We start from the raw sequence: 18,665 nt of genomic DNA, 5'->3' as shown, positions 1-18,665 counted from the left end.
CATTTAAAAATCAAGAATATTGTAATGTAAAAAAAAAGAAATGATGGGGATCGAAACCGCAACACTCGTACTAGTAATCGGTCATGTTAGCCGTTTCACCAAAGAGACAATCACTTTCAAAACGTGAAATATCTTAATACATACATTTCTCTTTTACTTGCTGTAACGCATGCGCATAATGACGCCCATGTTCTACACTCGTCAAGGTGTTATTGCTTTCAAGTTTGAACACTTTTTTGAAGCCCTTAGCAATTATTTTACTCGATTAAATGCCCCTAATAAAATTCTGCACCAAAAATGCAATCTTTTGAGCTATTGCACATCGTCTAACGATCATCCGTCTAGGAGGAGATACAAATTAATAAACGGAGACACACACACACACACAGACATAGTGAGAGTTATATATTAGATTTTCACCCCAAACATGCACATTGCCACTTTGATGTAGTGGATTACTATCTGGGACATAATTTGCAGGGTTATTGTGCAGCAGGATGTCTGTTTACATTGCACTTGAACTTCTGCATGTCAGTACAGTTAGGGAAACAGAAACCTGGAAGGGAATTCCAAAGTCTAGCAGTCCTAGGGAAGAAACTATTAGAGTAGAAGGCTTTCTTATATCTAGGGATTTCTACTGAGTAGGGGTGGGATTTTGCTGCTTGTAGGGTTTGTCGAGGGTATTTACATTGAGGGGGTACAAGGGTCTGTAGTTCATCGGAGCCCCTACCATTAAAATATTTGTAAAACAGGCAGAGAGATGCAACATTTCCTTGATAGGATAGTGGTTGAAGCCTAGCTGATAGTTCGCGATCTATTAGGTTGGCGACTTTCTTTTGAAACCCTGTCTAAGAAGAAGAGACTAGTAGCAAATGTACCAGCCAAAATGTGACAACAATGCTCTATACATGAGCGAATGGTAACCTTGCAAAGGTACAGGATACTCTCAGGTGCAAGTAACTTTCTAGTATGGTAGAGAGAAACTGTTTTTTTTTGTAGCAGCCTTTGTTTGAACATAGTACTTTCAGCTAATATATTATTAGCCATGGCTATTAGTCGTTGAGAGGGTTTCTCATAATTATTAAAAGAAACGAGCTTAGTCTTGGTAGACTCTTGAATATTACTATCCATTTTTGTCCCGTCCCACTACAGACTGGAAGTCTTCCGCTGGGGTTTCTGCCATTCCCTTGGATACGTGTTCATTCATTTTCCTCTCGTGTGCATTATAGATTGCGGTGTTGTCAGCAAATATACCCATCTCAGAGACAATTTTATCAGGAAGGTCATTTATGAATATCAGTAATAATAAAGGTCCAAGGATTGACCCCTAAGGTACACCTGCATTTATATCGTATTGTTTTGATGTATGACCATTGAGGATAACCTGGATTTTTCTCTTATTTAAGAAGGATTTAATTATGTTAAGTATTCGTCCAGTAGTAGCATAGGATCTGATTTTTATGAGAAGATCACCGTGCCATACCCTGTCAAAAGCCTTTGTCTCCTTTGCTTTATCTAGTGCATGGTATATATGTTCAGAGATTAGTTAGAATATCTGCAGTAGAACGGGCTTGCCTAAATCCATACTGTTCCTTCTCAGCTCTGTTTAACCCAGCATCATTGGGAGTACTGACTTCTATGAAGGTTGTTTCTTTCCCCTTCTTGTCCAATATCACTGTTAGGTTTAATAACTCCATTTTTTTTTAGGTATGTAGCTGTAGGAATTGCATAGTCATAGTGGATGGTGTATGACTTATTTCCAACTGTTTTTGCTGGTAAACATGTTCTCAGAACTTGCTGCTTCATTGGATGGGTGTGGGTGTTTTTTAAAAAAAAATATACCCATGACATGAATTCAAAACCACCTATTTTTCAAAAGTACTTAATACAAAATTGAGCTTTTTTAAATAAAATTTGGTAAATATTAGAAACAGTCTGTCAGTAAATCAGTCAACGTTTCACTGTCAATACAACTCGTCAGGACTGTAAAATGTATTAAGAAATTAAAATTATTATATATTTTTTGTTTGTTTTTCCAGGTAAAACCCTTACCGGGTGTTGACAACACACCGTTGCCTTTGGTGGTGTACTGGAAGTGCACCCCGACAGATACAAATTATCGGCTAGATTATAAATATAACCCTAGCCCCATGTCACTGCCTGTCACCCTGAAGAATATTCAAGTTACTGTCCCTCTTGATGGTCAGGTGTCCAGTATGCAAAGTATACCTGCAGGAAACTGGTCAGTAGTTTTCAATCTTTGTGCTTTTTTTTCTAGAACTATTTTGCAATCTTGTTTTTTTGTTCTTTTTTTTACTGGTTTTGGTTTTTCTCCTTTCGTATCATGAAAACTACAAGGATGGGATTCTCTGCTATATTTGCCACACACACTGTCTCGTACCTTCAACAACAGCTGATCTCCCTCATTCTTGTAACATGGCCATTACTCTTCAACTGTGTTGTTACATTTCAGACCTCTCAGACCCACATGCCGTCTGGCACTGTTACAAAAGAACAAACAAATAAAACAAAAGAAATAAAAATCCAACTCTGCAAATTTTTTTAAAGTGCAAATGAAATGCATTTATTTGTTGTTCTTTCAAAACAACGCATTTTATATTTTCAAAGTCTTTTCACACACACACACACACACATGCTTTTGAAAAGTCTCTGTCCCCGTCACCTCACGCTGGTGCTAGCTAGCACTTTTCTCACTCCTGTGTTTGCACACCCATCTTCCCTGATACATGCTTTTCTTCTCTTGCTCAACTGTGTACTGTCCTTTTTTTTTATTCTGACACAAGCTCATGCCCACTTGCTAATTTGCATATGTGTTTTAACGGCTGCTGCTGGTAATATTTTCTCACACGTGCCCGTACGTGCTCTGTTAGACTCTATATGCCGGACACACTGTCTCCCTCATACCCCCAACAACTTCTGATCTCCCTTACTCTGAACTCCAGTATCTTTCTTCCAAAACCCTCCCCACATCTGAGACATTTTGTTCCTTCCATGCAACTTTACTTGCCTCTAACTTCTCTTCCCATAATGAGTACGTTTTCCTATAACCCATTCCCATAATGAGTACGTTTTCCTATAACCCATTCCCATACAAACGTTTTTTGCTTATATTTCTCCGTCTTATGCAAGTGTTCTTGTTTGTAAATGTGAATCTCCTAATCGTAAATAGATTTTATTTTTCACTGATTGTTCAGAATTTCCCCTTATATTACAAAACAAAAATACAGAAAAATCTTTACGATGTATCTGCCAAAGAACAAAGAGATTATATTCTAAAAATTATGTAAATTAAATCATTTTATTTTTACAAAGAAAATCATTTTTCAGTGATTTTCGACGATTAATGGGAATTCGTAATTTTTGTAAGGCTGAGCTTGAAAGTTTGAATTACTGTGGAGTTATCTGCCCTTGTTTTGTCCAGATTTGCTTACTCATAAAATTTGATTTTCTTGGTTAATAATAAAACTACTTGATCAGTTTATGTGATTTTTGGAACATGATATTTTTGTTCAATCACAAATGCATGCAGATTTGTTTGAATTTTTGTTTATTAATATAGGGGGACTTCTGGACAAGAACAATTTTTTTTTTTTTTTTTTTTTACTTCTCATCCATTTGAGTGTATTACGTTACAATTTTATAGAAATTTGTTTCTTTGATAATTGTCTGTACCTGATAACTAAAATGTTAGTATTTGCAAGGAACTTGTGATGATCAAATTTCTAACAAATTTTTCCTGTTAACCTTTAATGTTTTTCTTGCCTTTAACATTTTTTTTTTGAACTTCTGAATTTTAGAAATGAGAGTTGATTGGTTTATATTACTTGTATTAATCAGACTATTGTTCTCGTCTGGAGTATTATTTGTGCAATGTTTCGGTCAGATTGTCCTTTGACCTTCATCAGGCATGTCAGCTGTTGTTTGGAAAAGAAAGCAAATATGCTAAAAAGATAAAAATAAAAATTACTAAGCAGACCAAGCCTGGAATTTAGTAACATTTGGGAGCCTCTAATTGTAGAAAAAACAAATATTGTACATCCTTAAAACTTTCAACGCTGGAGGAGAGATAATCCCTTTGCCGATTTTTATTAGAGTGGCCTCCCCTTTGTTAACCAATTTTTTTTTTCTCATTGATACGAAGCAATGACAAAAATGTGGAGACTGACTCCCACGAAATATGAAAATATCTCTGGAGCTAGTAATTTTTCTCTTTTTTTTTTTTTTTTTTTTTTTTTTGTTTAAAACTACTTATTTTTTATTTTTCGTACAGGAATTCTGACGAAAAACGTGCCACATGGAAATTGTCTGACATCTCTGAGCTGAGTGAGAACGGTTGCCAAGGCTATATTCGGGCCAAGTTTGAAACTCCCAATGGACCAAACAATCCTTTGCCTACTGCCATACAATTCATTGCAGAAGGAGCGACACTTTCAGGGCTGGACTTTGAACTTGTTGGCTTTGGTTATCGACTCTCTCTGGTCAAGAAAAGATTTGGGACAGGTATGGCGAAAATGTTCTTGTCATGTGTATAATAAATGCAAGGAATTTGGGATTTGCTAAGTTGAATAGAATAAAAGTTTGAATTTAGCCTCAGATTCATGATGTAAGCCATCTCAAGATTGAAATTAGTATGAAATCATGGTTATAGCATGTTTTTTTTATAAGGGAATCACCACTTATCGAGGTCTGAAAGTCACTTGAGGATTAGAGTGTATATTGGTCATCGGGACAATAGTGTAGTAATTGTTAGTGGTTGAAATTCTCAACAAGTGTATGTTTACATTAGACTTGAAATTGACTACATGGTAGGCAACTGGAAAGCAGGCCAGCAGAACAGAGTTCTACAGGCAGGCAGTTCTAGAAAAGAAGCTTTGTTTATGGAATTTCAATTTAGGCACAGATATGGAGTAGGGAAAATTGTTGCTAGTGGTTGTAGCTAAATGAGTGTTTTTTTGTGAAGGTTTAGTAGTGTGTGACCATGGATTGAAGCTTAGACGAGCATTTACCATGAAAATAGCAATAAAGTAGGGACAGACTTGCAACGTCTTTTCTGTGAGGAAGAGCTTGCAGGAAGAGAAAAGAACATCTCCTTTTAGGTTTTGAACTCTGTCAAGGCAGAATAGTGTACTCCGAGTAGTTCCTGCCCAGATATGGCAACAGTACTCTATTTCAGGATGTATCTAACTCTTATACAGGTAGAGAATTGTGTCAGGAGTGAGATATTTTCTAGAGCAATAGAATGACTCAGCCATTTTTCCGGCGATTTTGGCAACAGATTTGATATTAATCTTCCATTTCCGGTCAGAAGTAAAGGTCAGGCCTGGAAGTTTGTCAAACAAGGGAGCTTCTTTGAGATGAGAGCCATTCATATCAATTGGGGCCAAGTTGGGATCAGAGTGTTTATGGTGAAGAGATTGAAGCTTGGTTGTTGATGCATTAAAATTAACCAGCCATCTTTTGCCCTATTTTTTTTAATTACATTTTCACCCCAAATAAGGCACATTGCCACTTTGATGTAGGGCGCTACTATCAGGGACATAATCTACAGGGGTACTATGTGGGAAGTTGGGCAGCAAGATGTTGGTTCATGTTACACTTGTCAGTACAGTTGTGAAGCAGAAACCCGGAAGGGAATTCCAAAGTCTAGCTGTCCTGGGGAAGAAACTACTGGAGTAGAAGGCTCTATTACATCTAGGGATCTCTACTGTGAAGGTGTGGGATTTAGCTACTTGTCGGGTTTGTTTACGTCGAGGGGGTATGAGTGCTTGCAGTTCCTTGGAGCATTCACCATTAAAATACTTGTAGAATAGGCAGAGGGATGCTACCTTTCGTCGATGGGACAGGCTGAAGCTTAGGTGACAGTTCAGGACCTATCAGGTTGGCGAATCTCTTTTGAAGCTTGTCTAGGAGCGAGAGACTAATAGCAGATGCACCAGCCCAAATATGACAACAATACTCCATACATGGGTGAATGGTGGCCTTATAGAGGTACAGGATACTCTCGGGCATTAGTAGCTTTCTAGCACGGTAGAGAGAACCTACCTTCTTCACAGCGGCCCTGGCAATACTCTCAATGTAATTGTTCCAATTCGTTTCCTGTGAACGTTAGGCTGAGGAGTTTAAAAGATGTACTTTTAGATAAAGAGTCTTTGGCTATTGCTATTGGTGGTAGAAAAGGTTTCTTGTAATTATTGAAGGAAACAAGTTTAATCTTGGCAGCATTGAATGTGACCATCCATTTTTGTCCCCATTCCACTACAGATTGGAGGTCATCCTCTAGTGTTTCTGCCATTTATTTAGATATGTGTTCATTTGTTTTCCTGTCGTGTCTGTTATAGAGCGTGGTGTCATCAGCATATATACCCATCTCACAGACAATTTTGTCAGGGAGGTCATTTATGAATATCAGGAATAATAGAGGTCCAAGGATAGACCCCTGAGGTACTTCCGCATTTATATCATATTGTTTAGATGTATGACTGTCAAGGACAACCTGGATTTTTCTTATCTAAGAAGGATTTAATTATGTTAAGTATTCTCCCAGTGATACTGTATGATCTGATTTTTCTAAAAAGACCTTCATGCCATAGCCTGTCAAAAGCCTTAGATATATCTAGAGCTACCGCTCTACCCTCCCCTGCTTTGTCCAGTAAATGGTATATACGTTCAGAAATTACAGTAAGGATGTCTGCTGTGGAATGGGCATGCCTAAATCCGTATTGTTGGTCGGTCAGAAGTTTAGCATCTGTAAGGTGATGGACTAGAGTTTGGTTAATTATGGACTCAAATATTTTGACAAAAAGTGGGAGGAGACTAAATAGGGCGATAATTTACTGAGTCCTTTTGCCAGAATTCTTGAAAACTTGTACTAAGGTGTTGGGAAGCATTGCCTTATTGCACATTGCCCTATTGCACATTGCCCTATATGTTAAAAACCAGAGGAGTGAGACTCATAAAAATCGTTGCAATAGATGTTAATTTCATCTGCACATATGTTGACAAATGAATTTATAATGTGATTTAGGAGATCATTGATGAAGATAAGAGGGTTGGGCCTAGGATGGATTGTTGAGGCACACCAGTATTGATACCTTGAGTTTCAAACTTCTGCTTATTGACGACTGCTTGTAAAACTCTATCAGAGAGAAAAGATTTGATGCACAAGATTTCCAGATATTCCATAGCTGGAAATCTTGTGAATAGACTTTTATTCCAAACCCTATGAAATGCCTTTGATATGTCAAGAGCTATTGCTGATAGATTCACTGATCCTATGTGAAATTAGTCAGTACATGTTGCAGGACTGAAACCATGTTGCTAGTCTCTGAGTAAGTTGTTTTTGCTGAGGTGGTTGACAAGTTCTCTATGCAACTTACTCATGACACACAAGACTAATTGGTCTGTATTGAGATACAGAAGACCGATCTCCAGTATTTTTTTTCTCCAATTGCAGCTTTTTGAGTACTATAACTGGAATATTGTCAGAAGCAGTTGCTTTGCTGGCTTTGCACCCCAAACAAAGCACAGTGCCACTTTGATCTAGGGAGCCACTATCTGGGACATAATTTGTAGGGGCACTATGTAGGGAGTTGAGCAACAAGATGTTTGTTTACATTATCCTTGAACTTCTGCATGTCAGTACAGTCAAAGAAGCAGAAACCACAGAGGGAATTCCAAAGTCTAGCAGTCCTAGGGAAGAAACTATTAGAGTAGAAGGCTTTCTTACATCTAGGGATTTCTACTGTGTAGGGGTGGGATTTTGCTGCTTGTAGGGTTTGTCGAGGGTATTTACGTTGAGGGGGGTACAAGGGTTTGTAATTCATTGGAGCACCTACCCCTAAAACACTTGTAAAACAGGTTGAGAGATGCAATATTTTGTTGATGGGGCAATGGTTGAAGACTAGCTGATACGAGAACAACAGGTAATTGTATTTTAGCCCTTGGAAGATTGAACATAGACCCCTGATGTCAGAGAAGGAATTCTGGGTTTTCTCTTTATTTCTTTGTTATACTTTTTCATAGTACTAGCAGGCTGTCCGGCATTACCCAATCGTAAAATATGCATAAATATTATATTTTGATTCATATGCAAACTGAGACATGTGCCTGCAAGTATTATGTTTTTTCTAAACAAGTTACTTCTTGTAGGTAAAAAAAAGAAAATAATACTCAAGCGGAGATAGAAACTAAAACCTCAAGACAATGAGTCAAGTACAATAACCATTAGGCCAACTTGACATGATCTTTAAAGTGTTTTCAAGCCTACTTATTCTTAACATAAGGAAGCTGTCATGTGAGTGATTCACGCATGCGCATTTGTGAAACAGTTAACAGATAAAAATCTGATGACCTCCATGTACCAAATTTTCAATTTTTACTCCTTAGCAGCCCTAAAACCGATTAAAAAGTTTTCCACATGTCTGAATACCCTATATACTAAATTCCAAGTTTGTAGATCAAAAATTTGTTGAGTATATAGGTTAAGAATTGTCCTTATACACATTCTCACTTTTATAGATATATAGATTACCATTATTTGCAATGTCATTTAAATAAGATTTTTTTCTGAGCCCCTTAACTAAGCAAATTTATCTCCCTTTGTAAGCTTTCTCTATTAGGCAATGTAACAACGAGAGATGCACCTATTTCCAAACTTCTTTTTCAAAATTATAGTTAGGAACTTAAACTAAGTATAATACCTAGTTTTTTTTTTATTTATTTTAATTTTATTCTTTATTTGATTTTTTTTTCTTTAACGTTTTTTTTTTTTTAAAGAAACCTATAAAAGACATTGCAGATGCATTTTTGGTTGCCCAGAAACTCTCACTTCTCTTATTTTGTCCCTCAGTTCTCATTTCAAACAAATGAGTGATGTGGCTGATAAAGGGAGAAAAAATGCCGTATACTCAGTTGGCAGTTTTGTGCAAGCAGTAGCTAAGGATAACTAAATTCTCTTTTTATTTTATTCTTATTGCCATGTCACTAATAAAGATGATGAAGGTAAATATTTAACCAGCTGACATTATCCGCTTGATAGTAAGGGTCCTGAACTTTAGAGTAACTCCCAAGGAGGCTATTCTATCAGCAGGTGCAAAATACCGGGGCTGCTGCATCACCATTTGGTGAATGGGTTCTGGACCATGTAATATCTTTTTGTGTGGCCCCTTCATGCCATATTAGTGGAAACTGTTACGGCAGGATACCTTGTAGTGAGGGTCTACATTGGAAATTGTGGTTCTGAGTTTTCGCTTGATTTCTTTGTTGGACTTTTTCATAATAAGGTTTTGGAGTTTGTGGAAGAGGTTAGAGTTATTAAGAAACAAGAGAGAGCATAGAGATGAAAGAAAATTTTTGTAGACTATTGAAAAGGAAAAGTATTTCATATATATATATATATATATATATATATATATATTTGTTTGTGTGTGCATATTTTTGCATATTTATAGTATTTGTTAATTTAAGTAAAACTTTCTGTCTGTAATAATTTTGCCTTTCTGATTTTTTTTGTTGTTCTTCTAGGCAAGTACCTTGTGGAGCCAGAACCTGATACAATGTATCCATAACGACCGGCGTTGCGGACTTATATCATCTATTAATTAACCAACCGTGCTGTGACTGTTCAATACTTCTGATTCTGGGGGGAGGGGGTGAAGCCAGTAAGCACACTGCCTTGCTCCGTCTGGCCGCCCTGTACTAACTGGGGGAAACATTAAACCCTACTATTCATCATCTTCTGATATGGCAGCCGTAAGATGAAGAACAATACCAAAACCGGTGGTGGGGTTGAGAGCAACTCACGGTTATCACAATTCCTAATTTTTTGATCCTGAGGATCACCCCCTCCCCTCTCCATTTCATTACTAATGCATCAGAAGAGCGACTATTTGAAGCATGGCTGACTATTGTCAAGTGATTTGTCTGGCGGTGGGAGGAATTCTTCCTAACCTCGTTCACTTCTATTTATTTGGTTCTAGGCAAGCAGCAATTTTCTAATTTCTGGAAAGTCACCCTTATTCATTCCCCCCCCCTCCCTCTCGGATATCCCTTCCCCCCGTATAACCTTTTCTTTCATACCTCACCTCTCAGATAACCACATTCTCTCCCTTCTCTTCCCCCTCCTCATTTACAACCATCAATTCCCATTTGGACATTCAGTTGGCATCGCAACATATTGAACTTCAAACTAAATTTTCCTTCAATCCGGCTGCATATAAGGAGACAAGTATATTTGGACTTATGCAAAATAAAATTTAACAAAGCAATCTGGAGAATCGTACTAAGTATGGGGTCAGCGTTTCTCATGAAACAAGCTGGCAAATTGTATTAATAATTGTTAAGGTATTGTTACTGCCACTTTTTGAAAGCCGATCATTATGACCTGCTCTGCCCTTTAGCCTGGACCTCTTATACAGCCATCATGTTGCTAAATATCCAATCTTCATCAAGTTGAGAAAGCCTCACAGAACTACTCACTTTTTTGGTCAGTTTTAAATTTTAATGTTATTATTTGTTTCTGAATATTTTGAGATGAGAATTGATAATTTATATTATTTGAATTATTCTGCTCAGCTTGAGTGTTATTTAAACATTTTGGTTGATGTAACCTCCAACCTTCTTCAGGTGTATCTCGTTGAATTCAGGAATCTTCTGGGAATTACGAATGGAGTCCTTTATTTAATCCACAAAGGGTAGCATGCTCTTTTTCTGTCAGCCATGGCTGAATAGAAGTCCTAAGTAATTTGCAATAGTATTTTGTATTACACATAGAATTGAACCTTCAACCCCCACAAGAGTGGATAAATTACTATATAAAATTCAGTTGTTAGTTACACTCTTCTAAAGTTTAAAAATTCAATCCTCAGTGTGGGCAACACTTGAAATATAATTGTGAATTATTTAGAACTTCTATGCTGTCATGGCTGATGTAATAAATGCATGCTACCCCCACGCATTAAATAAATGGTTAAATTCAAAATTCTGTGTAGATTCTAAAGTTTGACAGAAAGATTTCAAAGTTACATTGGCCGAAACGTTGTGTGAATAGCACTCAAGATGAGTACAGCGATCTGAATAATCCAAGTAATCCAAATTTTGGTCTGTTAGCACATTTCCTCTCTAGATCTATGAAACTTAATGTTTGACAACTTGTCACTGCGAGAAAATGTTATTCTAAAATGGATTTCTTTGTAGATTCATGGCAGTTTCTCAATTGAACTGAATTTATAAATCAGTCATTGAAATGGAATAATTGGTCAGGATTGGCGTATTATTTCAATTATTCAAACTACTCTTCTTACCTTGGATATTATTCTCATGACAATTCTGCCAATGTCACCTCCGAATTTCTTTAGGTATGTGTTATGTAACTTAATTTAAAACAGAACCCTTTATTTAATCCACAGAGGGTAGATTGCTCTTGTTCCATCAATTATGACTAGGTGGAAGTATCATCAATTCTAATTTCCAAAATTCTGGAACAAGATTAAAACGTTCTTATTGTGATCAAGATATGCCCCCCCCCCCCAATGAATTTACAAGATGAGCAAATATTTTTTTTTATAATCTGAAGAAAGTTGGATATTTGCCAAACAACCTAGATTTGATGAAGGCAGCACAGTTTAACTCTTTATTCTTTCAACTTTTGTGCTCTCTCATTCGGCTCGCCTGTGTAAAGGGTCCAGGTTTTTTCCCTCCTTCCCACACTGATAGCTCCCCCGTATTTGGTGAAAAAGCATATGTTGTTATTCCATGGTTCTTGTTGCACTAAAAACATACACATGTGGGACAAAAAAAAAAAAAATGATAGCCTAACAACAGTAAGATAAGTGTCTTTTGCCTTTCATTCTTGTCTTTTCCGAGTGTGTCTGGTGCATGTGTGTATATCTGTGAGTTTATATAAGCGTATTTCTGTTCTTGAGCATCTGTCTGCGTGTGCTTGGATGAACTCCTCTAATCTTCATTTCGAAAGCATTATCTGTGTATTGAACGAATGGATACTGTTGGAGCCAGCATTGCATTTCTCAATTATATTTTTAAAATATTTTTCTTGCGTTATATACATATATACTAGCAAGGCTACCTGGCATTGCCTGGGCTAAAAGTGTAACATAATTTCTACTCCTTTCTCTCCCCATTCCCTTTTCATTTTACTCTTTCAATTTCTTGTATAAAATTTGAATTTGTCTGCATAATTGCTTTAATAAATAGATAAAAACTGTACTCAGCGACTTCTATCAACAACAGGTGCATGTAGAAAAATTGAGATTACAAACAAACTAGGAGAAAAGCCAACTAATATATATAAAATCAAGAAGTAAAAATTAAATTATACAAGCCAAAATATTCTGTAAACTTAAAGTGAATATAAATATTAATATTTATGTATTAATCTCAACCAAATAAAAAAGCTCAATACAACCAGAAATAGTGATTGTCATAGAAGAACACAAATTTTATTTTACATGAATTTATTGTTTGACAGGATATTCAAATAAGATATATTAACAACAGCAATAAATTCATGTAAAATATAATTTAGTCTTAAATTTGTGCCCACCCCTCTCTCTCGCTCATATATATAATGTGTGTGTATTTTGTCCGTTGGAATGATGAGGACCATCTGATCATCCTTTAGGGTGGGGTGAGGGGGGGGGAATCATTATTGGTGAGTGTGGAGATGGCTGATAAGCCCAATCTTTGCTTGAAAAGTTCTACTGCAGTGAGAACAGAATGGTAGCAGATGTCGAAGGTGTCAAAACATTGTCCTCCTTGTGAGTCTCTGTGACAACTTTTCGGTTACTTTCATATTTGCGGACACAGTCATGAACAGTGGCCCACCACTTGGCTCTATCTAAAGTGGTCTGCTCCATGATGGATCAACATTGAAGACCTTCAGTGATATCTTCAGAGTGTCTTTAAATCGTTTTCTTTGGGAGCGCTTGCCATGTTGGAGTTCAGCAAACAGAAGCTTCTTGGGTAGTCTGTTGTCTGGTATGCAGCCCAGTGAAGCTGGCATGACCAGCCCAGTGAAGCTGAATCTTCATCAGGATAGTGGGGATGCTTGGAAGCCCAGCACGAGTGAGGACTTCTGTGTCTAGTATCCTTTCCTGCCAGCCTATGTCAAGCAGGTTCCCCAGTCTGGTGGTGTGGAAGAGATTTAATTTTCTAGCATGCTGTTGATATATATATATATATATATATATATATATATATATATGACAAAGGCCTATATTCTAAATTTCAAGATGTTGACCATCTTACAATTTATTCCTTTAGGTATGTTGACATACACAATTCTTGATAGCACCTGTTTTTTAGCACAAAATGATTCATTTAATTATTATATCAATCAATGAATATATTTTATCCTTAACTCATTAGAAGAAAAAGCACCTACCAATTCATTAAAAGAAAATAAAATATATATGGGCATGATTACAAAATCTGAAAATTGGGTGTGAGGTTGGAATTAAATTTCATTTTTCTTTTATTGTGCCATATTTTTCTTCTGATGAGTTAAGGGCAAAATGTATTCATTGATTGATATTATAATTATATGAATGATTGTATGCTACGAAACAGTTACTGTCAAGACTTGTGCATGTCAACGTACTTAAAGGAATAAATGGTAAGATGGACAACACCTTGAAATTTAGAATAAAGGTCTTTATCATTTATTTTTTATATGTTCTGTAATTACATTGAGCTTTATGAATGAAAAGATTGGTATGAATAAAAGGTGAAATATGATTGTAAACACATACTTGCATACACCCCCACCCCCACACAAAAATGTATAAAAAAGAATACGAAAAATATAAAAGTTTATGACTTTTCTTTATTCGCTTTTTATTGTTGATGTGCAGGAATATAAAATATTATGAAAAAAAATTAAAAACTTTTTTTTTTCACAAGAACATATTTTCAACCGATCCTTCAATCTTCCTCAGTATAGTACTATATATATATATATATATATATATATATTAGATTGAAGTTGTACGGAAGTTTTTTTTTTTTTTACCTTAGTGTTATCATTGGGCAGAACAGGTGGTAATATGATTGCAAGAGTTAAAAGCGGATGGAATAAGTTTGGCAACTTCTGCTATTATGAACCAGCAGCGTCTCTTGTATGTGTACACAATGTGATGTATTGAGGTGAAGCCGAACTAGTAAGGCTTGAGAACATGGGTTGCATGGTGAGGAATGATATGACGGATGTGTAATATGAGCCCTAAAGACAAGCTTAGATCTGATGACCTGAGAGGCACATTAGATTTGGACAGTATTAGGGGATGTGTGCAAAACAGGAGACTTAGATGGTATGGCTATGTTGAATGAATGGGAATTCTTGGGTGAGTAGATGTAAAACAGTTGAGGTAGTTGACCTAAGTAACATGGCAGGAAGTAATAAGGATGAACTTGACAGAGAGAAGGATAAATGAAAACCTGGCCAGAGATAGGTTAGTTTGGAAATCAATTTCTAAAAGCCGTTCAGTACAGGTCAGCATGTAAAATGGACGTTAATCTGAAAATGATGATCATCTTGGTATTTTAATGTATTCTTTTGTAATGTTTATCCCCAATGGAAATAGTATTAAAAAAAAAAAAAGAAAAAATTTTATTACCTTTTACATATCTGAAAAAGAAATGAATGATCTATTCTAGAAAAGGTAGTTGTCTGCATCTATCTGTTTCTATGTCCAGCTAAAAGTAAAAAAATACAAAACAAAGATCCACAAGGTTCATATTTTCTTGATTAACGTTGCCCAGAATAAATAATACATGAGGTGCCTTCAATAAGTTTCCAGACTTCTTTTGTACAAACATTTAAAATTGTCGTAGACTCTTGAAAATTCAGACTGTTATTGCTATACATCTTATGAGCTGATTGACCAATTTTTATGATTTCAGGTTTGCTAAAAAACGTTTGAAAACTTATTGAAAGCACCTTGTATATAAAAAAAAAAACATTCATTCTTTGAGAATGAATTTGGTGGGATTTTGTCAGGGAAGCGTGTATCAGGCATTTCTAATATTATCATATAAAGAAGACGTGAATGACTTACAATATTATTATTTTCAATAAATTAAAATGAGAGGAATGGGCTTGGGGAGAGCGATGTGGAAAAACAGAAGATGGAAGGAATGAAAGATAAGTTTTTTATATGTAGATGTTACACACTTTTTTAACCTCTTCCATTTTATATTTTATGGCCCTGGGCAACACCGGTAGATCTGCTAGTACTGAATAAAACCTGTTTTACTCCAGATTTTCCAGTTATTTATACACACACACACACACGGTTATAAAGATTTTTATTTATGCGAACATTTTCAAGTCCAACATCTTTTCTTTCTGACTTCATTTAATGAAATACCATTAAATGAAGAAAGTAAACAAAAAAGATGTTTAGCTTGAAAAAGTCTGCCTTCCTCTAGCTGTGATTGAAACATGTTTTGAAAATGTGTAGCCAAGTAATGTTTGTATAAATAAAATCTTCATGCCTATTAAACAGCTCTATTTATTTTTGAGCACTCTTAGACAAACATGGTAAAAATTATTTTGATTTATATAGACTGTGAATGTAAGCTCTACCTGAATTAATATATATATATATATATATATATATATATATATATATATATATATATATATAATCTTTACACACACATGTATAACTCATGACTCTGAGTGTTTATTGGCTAATATTTTTGGGGAATTATTTTGTGAAATACACTTTTGCCTCAAATTGATGTTAACTCTATTTTAATTTGCAAAAATGTCTGTAAATGATTTGTAAAAAAAAGAAATGTGAATTTGTTTGTATTTGCAAAATAATTTGTATATTCACCAATTCGGATTTTGCATTGTGAGACATTTTCACTTGCAATATGAGACTCATACCAGTGTTCATTCCATATAAATAAACACACATTCATACATGCATCTTCGTTCATGCATACACACACATTTTTTTTTTTTTAATAATGATTTAAAACAATTTTCAAATCATATTCCGAATAAAAGAGCATACATAAAGGTGTTGTTTACAGCTGTTTAAAGACAGTGTTTATTTTAAACAAAACTTTACACTAAATATGTGTGTTTAGTTGGTATAAATTTTTTATTTGTACAAACATTTTTGGTTATGTGCATACATAGTTTGGCTACCACCTTACTTTGATGATGCTTCCTCAGATCAAGTTGTTACTCTGAAAATAAAAAGAAGAATTTTGACAAGAAAAATGAAAGCACAGTGAGCAAGTTACTGGAGTTTTATTAATGCGTGCACACATGCACGTATATCTATGTATTCAAGTGTATATGTATTTATACCACTGGATATGTAAGGAAAATAAATATTCATTTAAAACTCTAGTGGCAAAAGGCAATGATGAATGACAACTATTCTGTGGTTCATCAAAGTTGAAATCTCTTTCACGTATCTGCTGAATAACAAAACAGTCAAAGCAATAAAATGAAATTATCTGTAAAATCAAAGAGAAAAGCTTATTTAATCAAAATCAGGTATTCAAGTAAAACCTCCAGTCACATCTCACTTTCATTTGTTTTTTGTTTGTTTTCACCATGATAACTTAGAGGAAACTCTAAGGCAATAACTAAAACATGTATGCACATATATGGATAAAAATGTTTTTATAACAAAAAAAAATTATACTAAATAAATATGCATCTCTATTTGTTATTGAGCACTATTACTTGAAGTTATAATTGCTACAATAATTTCAGAAATATTAATAGTCTATATTATATATAGGTTATATTTGAAAAGAACTTTTAAAGTTATGTCCCAACCTTTAAATTTCTCGAAATATATATTTTAATCACTTAGAAACAATCTGGCTAAACTAAAAGATTAATTATCTTTAAAGAATCATATAGTTATTACATAGTTATCTGCCCTTTAATAGGTTTGAGCATGTTTTAAAATTATCACTCTGTGCATAAGACTAGCAGCCATCTTAATTTAATAGTAAGCCATCTGAGTGATTTTATTTGCTTTTAACCCAAAACAAATTTCTTAGTTTTTATCCCTTTTCAATCCAGGCATTTTTACTCCTGTAATTTGCAAATGGACTGAAGGGTATTGGTTTACCCCAAACACTTCATAACCGGCTCTCCAGAAGTGATTAGTTCAGTTTTAGAAACTTACAAAGTATTTTCAACATTTCTGCATTGTCATCTCATTTTCAAATATAGCTGGTCTGTTAATATTTCTGAAACGATTGTAATAGACATAATTGTAATGAAAATAACAAAATAGGTAGTTTTGGAAATGGTTCTTGTTTAAGAATTTTTTTTTTTTTTTTGAAATAATAAAAAATTGTTCCTGGCAAAAATCGCGCTTATTAAATCAAAAGATTGATTATAAATTCCCTGCACTATCAAGTATTGTGGTGATTAAATTATTAAAAATTTTAACTGAAAAAAAAAAAAAAAAAATCAATGGCAACCATCTCCACAAATCCCAACGTTACACTGTTTTTTTTTTATTTGAATTATTTTAATGAAGTTATTTACATTTAAAGTAATGTGAATACAAGATTAAGCCACAACAAGCAGAATGCGATGGGGCATGAAATCCAGGTTTGTTGGTTGATTTTTAAAGTGATTTTGCATATTTACCGATCCAAAAGACTCCCAGTTTTGAGAGCCCTTGGAAATAAATGGTATTACTTAATTTGAAGACCGTAGGTAAAAACATGAATTTGTGAAGTGAATTTTGCAGAAATAATTAATGCTGAAAGTAAAAAAAATATTTTATAAATAAAAATATCTGGAAACTAATTTATTTAATCAATTTGTTCATTTACATATTGTTTCTTTTAAGAACATATGTTTATTTATAGAAACACTTTTACAGAAATAATTAATACTGAAAGTAAAATATTAGGTTGGTGCAAAAATGTTTTTTGATGCTCAACTTCATGCCAAAAAACATTTTTTTTTGCACCAACTTAATATTTAAGATTAAATAAATGAACATCATACAGCAAAGGTCTTCATATGAACACACACATTTATCTTTTTACTTACGTTCACCCCGAACAAGGCATATCGTCACTTGGACATAAGGGGGCTACTAATTGGAACCATGCCTTAGAAAGATTAACACGATGTTGGTTTATGTTACATTTGAACTTCTGCATATCAGTACAGTCAGGGAACCAAGTAGCAGGAAGGGAATTCCAAAGCCTAACTATTCGAGGTAAGAAGTTATTTAGAGTAGAAAGCTTTCTGATATTTAGGGATCTCAACAGTGAAGAGGTGAGATTTTGTTGCTAAGTGAGTTTGTCAGAGATGTATGTCAAGGGGGCACAAACACAATGAGTTTATCAGAACACATTCTATTAAAATACTTGTAAAACAGGCATGAGGATGCAAGTTTACCTGTGAAAAGTTTCAAACTCAAAAGTTGTTAAATATGCTAAATCGTCATTTTTAATTTGAAAAATAATCCAAGCTCTTGTGTAATCGTTACTATTTCAAACATTATTTTAAAAAAATTAAATTTATGAAAAGCAATTTATTTTGCTTTCCATACTCATTTGTGAGTTGTAGTAAAAAATGTTGATCTCTACTTATATATAAAAAATGTTGATCCTACTTATATATA

At 34.6% G+C, this 18,665-nt stretch overlaps 1 protein-coding gene across 3 annotated transcripts in view; it reads left to right on the top strand.

Moving 5' to 3' along the window:
• LOC145296668 (F-BAR domain only protein 2-like) overlaps positions 1-10,286 on the top strand; it is a 218,725-nt gene extending 208,439 nt beyond the window's left edge. For all 3 annotated transcript variants that reach the window (XM_080142609.1, XM_080142611.1, XM_080142610.1), the window contains 3 exons: positions 2,040-2,242; positions 4,292-4,521; positions 9,544-10,286. In XM_080142609.1, the coding sequence (XP_079998735.1) occupies positions 2,040-2,242; positions 4,292-4,521; positions 9,544-9,587 (477 nt within the window). In that variant the 3' untranslated portion in view covers positions 9,588-10,286. The remainder of the gene's footprint in view (positions 1-2,039; positions 2,243-4,291; positions 4,522-9,543) is intronic.
• The last annotated feature ends 8,379 nt before the right edge of the window (positions 10,287-18,665 follow it).

The sequence above is a fragment of the Euprymna scolopes genome, chromosome 17, assembly GCF_053919585.1.
Source record: "Euprymna scolopes isolate OS-2025 chromosome 17, ASM5391958v1, whole genome shotgun sequence".
NCBI classification, from domain to species: domain Eukaryota; kingdom Metazoa; phylum Mollusca; class Cephalopoda; order Sepiida; family Sepiolidae; genus Euprymna; species Euprymna scolopes.
Note: the sequence above shows the minus strand (reverse complement) of the source record. Positions and strands in the feature narration are given on the sequence as shown.